At 40.9% G+C, this 5,644-nt stretch overlaps 1 protein-coding gene across 1 annotated transcript in view; it reads right to left on the bottom strand.

Moving 5' to 3' along the window:
* LOC104501447 (armadillo repeat-containing protein 8) overlaps window positions 1-5,644 on the bottom strand; it is a gene marked incomplete at its 3' end in the record, with an annotated part of 58,299 nt that overhangs the window by 39,354 nt on the left and 13,301 nt on the right. The window contains exon 2 of the mRNA XM_010145258.1: window positions 5,108-5,179. Within this exon, the coding sequence (XP_010143560.1) occupies window positions 5,108-5,175 (68 nt within the window). The remainder of the gene's footprint in view (window positions 1-5,107; window positions 5,180-5,644) is intronic.

Below are 5,644 nucleotides of genomic sequence, written 5' to 3'. Positions count from 1 at the left end.
AAAAATCCACCGCACAGGCCCGAAGGGTGCACTCATCACTCACAGTGAGCGTGGGAAAAGCCCTTCCCAGATCTTCGTTCGCGAAGCCAAGCCACAATGATGAGGATACTTGTGAACTATGCAAAACCATCCCAGCTAAGTTTTCTTTTTACATCTTGAAACAAAGGGCACACACACTCAAATGTTTCAAACACTATCACAGATATGTGAATTGCTCTACTTCATTGGTACGTCAGTTTCAATTCTTCCATTATTTGCCAGCCAGTACTGTGCACAAAACCTTCTTTACAGATACTTTTCTTGTGTTTAATGTAGACACTAACCTATATAAAATCCTTTTCCTTAGCTGACAGACTTTGGCAGGTAACAGAATCTTCCAGAGATATCTTCTCGTCTTATTAGGTTACATTGTTACCAAAGAAGCTGTCACCGTTTAACAAAACTTCTCCTGTTTCAGAAGCTTTGTTTTAAACTGACCAATTAAAATATTCCCTGCCATGTAACATCCGTGGCATCTCATAGGTAAAAAGTTCTGGTTTCCGTTTCTGGTCTCTGTCCCTTTAAGAGGCGGCCGTGGGGGGCACCTCTCTCTCCCTCTTCTCCTGTTGCAGAAGCTTTGTTTTAAACTGACCAATTAAAATATTCCCTGCCATGTAACATCCGTGGCATCTCATAGGTAAAAAGTTCTGGTTTCCGTTTCTGGTCTCTGTCCCTTTAAGAGGCGGCCGTGGGGGGCACCTCTCTCTCCCTCTTTCCACACTGCACAGCATCAGAGCAACATCTCTCTCCACCCTGGGCAGCTCGGCAGACCTGCCTGCTCTCGGCTCAGCTCTGCCCTCCAGCTGCAGCGATCATGCTTGCCTGTCTCCACCGCTGCGATAGTCACCGCGGAAACGCCTTGTCTCCACAACCGCACGCCTGGAGCTGCCTGCCCCCTGCTGCTTTCCCCCGCCGCTTCAGAGCCCCTCGCCGCCGTGCGCCCGGAGCTGTCTCCTGACTGCCGTTTTCGCCACCACCATTTTTGCTTTTGCTTTGCCTCAATTCCACGATCACACTGGTAGGATTGTGCAGATTCTGCTTTCACACGCGGTGTCTCGGCATTTCGTAACAGCCGCGGGTCCTCTGCTCTGCCCCCGTGGGAAGCCACGTGGCTGCCGCCATCTTTGCACTGCCACGGTGTTCGTTCTGCTTTCGCTCCCCACCTGCGGTTAACCCTTGCCTCTCCATCCCATACAAAACCCCTTAATACCTCACTGGTTTTCTTTTGTATTTAATATATTTCTGTTTGTAGTGTTATTAAACTTTGTTTCAGTTCTCCAAAACATTCAGAGATCTCACAAATTCTTTTCTTCCTTCTCCTATTTCTGCTGAAAACAGAGAAGGATATTTTGTCACCGGACGTGGCTGCCTCGGCCAAACCGTTGACAGAAGCACTCTTATTTTCTGGCAAACACTAAAAGAACACTGCCTAAAGGAATGTGATCATGTTTAACGATAAATTAAAAAAAAAATTTCACGACTGTCCATATTGTTGTGTTCACAGCTCCAGAAACAAGTTAAAACCACAACAAATTCCCACTAGTTTTCACTTGCACAGACATCCTAACAGTATGATTTACAGAAGTCAAATTTCAAAAGATGGAATGGATAAAAGTTCATCAGCTGTTCTACACGTCATTGAAAATGTGTTCCAAAGAAATTAAAAAATAGGAAAACCCCCCCCCATCAATTTAACAGAATCCCTAATCAGTGATTTAGGGAAAGGTGAAAATTAACTGTAACAAGTTCTTTGAGGTGCACCTACCTAGAGATAGGCCTTTAGTTTTGACAGGAATTACACTAACACATTACAGCTCCAAACAACTGACTTTACACCTTAAGACTTGGGAGAACAATCAGCTCAAAGTTAGTCAACCATTTTTGCTAAATGACAAGAATTATTTAGCGTTTTTGTTAAAGGTCTTGAACGGTTTAGTTTAAGATTTGATTTTTAAAACTCTGTATTAATTTTGGAGCAAAGGAATAACTGAAGCTTTTAATGAAAAACTAGCTCGGAAGTGGATTAGACTTGAAACATTAAACTTCTCTAATGATTAGAGAAGCAGTAACCTGATTCAGCTAACATTTTTAACAAAACAGCACAGGAGAGCTTCAACAGGTAACCACAAAGCTATGCTCTGATGACTGGAATTTAACATTGCCTTCTCTATGCTCCACCATCCATCAGATGAAGGAAGAGAGGAAATACACCAGGCTTGAAAGGCCCAACTGTCGACCAAATGACAAGCCACTGAATGCCGTATCTTTCAGCGTTTCAGAAAGCAGTCCGCAGACTTGCAAAAGAGAGCTACCAAGAACTTGGTCTCGTGTTCATTTGACTGAATGTTTTTCTTCTCCAATTCCATTTCTGTAAGCCAGAGGCTTTAGACTATTTACTGCAGAATTCAAGAAAGAGCTAAATAACAATAGAAATTTTATTTTCCGGGACTGCCACTAATATGTAACAGTTTCAATAAGTAAAATTTCTGCAGTCCTGAGGCCAGGACTTTCTGCTGCCTGAGGCCAGCATTTCCTCAGAATGTAAAGGCCTAACTCTTATTCTGCAGAGAGGAAGAGACACAGAAAATAATTTCTCAAGAAACAAAATCCACACACAGGCTCGCAACATTTATATTCTTAACATCCAGGACCATGTTCATGTCTACATTTGTGTCCACAGTTCTTAGGTCCAGACATGGCAAATCTGCAAGCTTTCTTCAATCAGCTTTGTATTTCTTAGTACCCTCTTCAGAACAAGTAGTCAAGAGATGACCATATGTCAGATTGAACTTCAAAGGGACAAAAAAATGCATTTAAGGTGTAAATACATCTCCCTTTCTAAGGATGACACCACTAAGCAGTCAGCCCACAGACTCAGAAGACCACTGGCCTAGAAATGACAATGATTCAGCCTTTCTTCCCCAGCGTTTTCTTCCTGTAAGAACATATTCAAAGAACTTTGCATCTCCTTCCAACCAAGCAGCGGTCTAATATTCTAAAGTAACAGGGATACTTCATACCTACCAGTAGTATTTGGTCCAATTTCAAACAAAAGATACATCCTAGACTTCTTTCCAAACCTTGTATGAGTCTGTTCTAATATCTGAACACACTATTTTCTTTTCCACTAAGTTGACGGAAACCTGAAAGGGTTCTTTGGGTCTAAAGGGTCTCTCCTGAAAGCTTGCTGGAAGAATACTTGGGGAAGAAGAGAGAAGGAAGAAATGAACAAGAAATGAATAAACAAGAAGTTGAACCACACCACAAAGCAACAGCAGGAGAATTCTAACAATCCTCATACCATTACAGAAAAGAATCAACTTTCCTTGGGAGACTGCAATCTAACTGTGAAAAGAAAACCATTCTCCCTGTTCACTTTGCAGAGGAGACTGAAAGAATGTCATCTTGCTTTCTCCTATTCTTACTGAGGAAAAGGTTTGATTTGCATATTGGAATTCCAAAGATTCCCGTATTCTAAGAGCTTCAGTGGCCGTTTTATGAATTAGAAGGCATGTCAAAAAAGCCAATGAATTCCCACCACCTTGTCAGGGAGAATAGCAGGAGCTCTCTAATCCAAATGGTCCATAATCTATTTAAGTCTGTTTGCAACACTGGGAGGTAACTCCAAGGCCTTCAGAAAGGCATTTGGGGGTAGTAGATGATGCCACTTAAGTTTTAGCCAGTGAGAATCACCTTTTCTCAAAACAACCCAGCCAATCTACCTCCACCTATACCTCTAGTCTGAAAAGCCTTGACATCAAGTTTCCTGTCATTTGAGGATAGCCTATACTGAAGTGAGGACAAGCGTGATAGTTGACCTTTTAAGATTTTCCAAACCCAGTCATTTATTTGCAGTTATAGATTAACCGTATAATTTACTTGGACAGCCAGAAGGCATTAACAACGGAAGAAAAAATAATTTTTGGCTTTTCATTACTGGGCACAGAACAAGTAACAGCCAAAAGCAGGATAACTGAAGGAACATGAAGTCCTACAAAATTTAAGAACAGGCAGTTTCTCGATCTGGAAGTTGAAGATCATCTGTTGCTTTTAAATTGGGTACCACAAGAATCAACAGTAGTCACAAGAATCCCTGAGCACCTGTCGCTGAAAAACAACATTAACTTTGCATAATGTTCAACAAATGTCCACTTTGATCTTTTCCTCTCATGAGAAGTCTTCTCTTCACCTGTTTATATTTGGTCAAAAGGGGAGCAGTTTTGTAGAGGGGGTTTCCCCACAGCTATTCCCTAGAGAATTTAAAGAACTACCATTGACACAAACTCAATCTGTAAACAAGGTATTTTCTGCAAATAAAATGCATTTTGACAAGCCAGAAGACACTTTCTCAAGCAGGACGTTTGGGACCTAGCTGCCATTTAAGAAAGAGGATCCCATACTGCTAGCAAAAGTAATGCAGTGCTCCAGTGTTTTCCTTCTCCATTCTTCAAATTGTGGCTGAAAGCAAGCTGGAGGAGAAGAGGGGTGAAATGAAAACTGTAGTGAGCAATTCAGCCGCTAAAATTACCTGTTGAATTTGTACTAATGGAATCAGGAACCAGAAAACGTTAACATCAGCTGAGGCAGTAATTCAGCAATAAAGTATGATCAATGGGTTTTAATCCTCTGAAGCAGGTGGAGAAGACAAGCAAATTATCTCAGATGTTTTTTAATATTTTTAAATTATATTTTAACATAACCTTACACATTTTCACTTGTGAACTCACCAGGCAATTGGCTGAAGAACAGCATTAAGATAAAACCACTTTCAGCCATCATTAATATCATCAGTGTCGGAAATTAGACTTCATTCCTGAGCTGATAAAGCTTAATAGATATCAGCAAGACTATTTTAGAGAATTCTATGAAATTCTGAATTAAAAGCATTACTCAACAGCCTGTTCTGTAATACATGAGTTTAACAGATATTCAAGTCTCTCTCAGTTACATTAAAGAAAGTATGCAGTCAACTACAATAAAAGTTAAAACAAAAAAGTGCCTGCGATCTATGGATTATTATTCCAGACCTGTTGTGCATCAGTGAAAAGGAGAGTAGCAAAGGACATACCTTGGAACTGCTCCCAAAACAATCAAGTTGGCTTTTTGTTTGTTGTTTCCAATTACAGCATTTTTCATATCTCTGTAAATCCAGAAAGAAAAACAAACCCTGGTAAATTATGCTGAGGTACTGAGGGCTTAATCTATAGAATTTACTATTTCCATGAAGGTTTATCAAGCAGTCTTCCACATGTCCATGCTGCACCTACAGGACTGGGAGTGCTTCAGGGCACAGTTTCCACAGCCACCAAATAAATACCCCAGAGCTCTGGGATTCCGTTAAGTCCCAGCTTATGCAAGTAAGCAAAACCCCAAACTATCTCACATGCACACCAGACACGAAGAAGTCTCACTGAGGAAAATGAGATATAACGGTTTTTTATGCCCATATATTCACTAGACTTCTAAAAGAAGAAAAAAACTCCACACTATTGGTTGGGAAATCAAATGCTGGCAATTTGAAGTATTAACAAGGAACTATCACCAGTCTCCAGAAACCAGGCTTTCACTCTCCTCTTCACCACAAGCTTCCTTTTGTGAATTTCAG

Source organism: Buceros rhinoceros, unplaced genomic scaffold (assembly GCF_000710305.1).
Source record: "Buceros rhinoceros silvestris isolate BGI_N320 unplaced genomic scaffold, ASM71030v1 scaffold1511, whole genome shotgun sequence".
Taxonomy (NCBI): domain Eukaryota; kingdom Metazoa; phylum Chordata; class Aves; order Bucerotiformes; family Bucerotidae; genus Buceros; species Buceros rhinoceros.
Note: the sequence above shows the minus strand (reverse complement) of the source record. Positions and strands in the feature narration are given on the sequence as shown.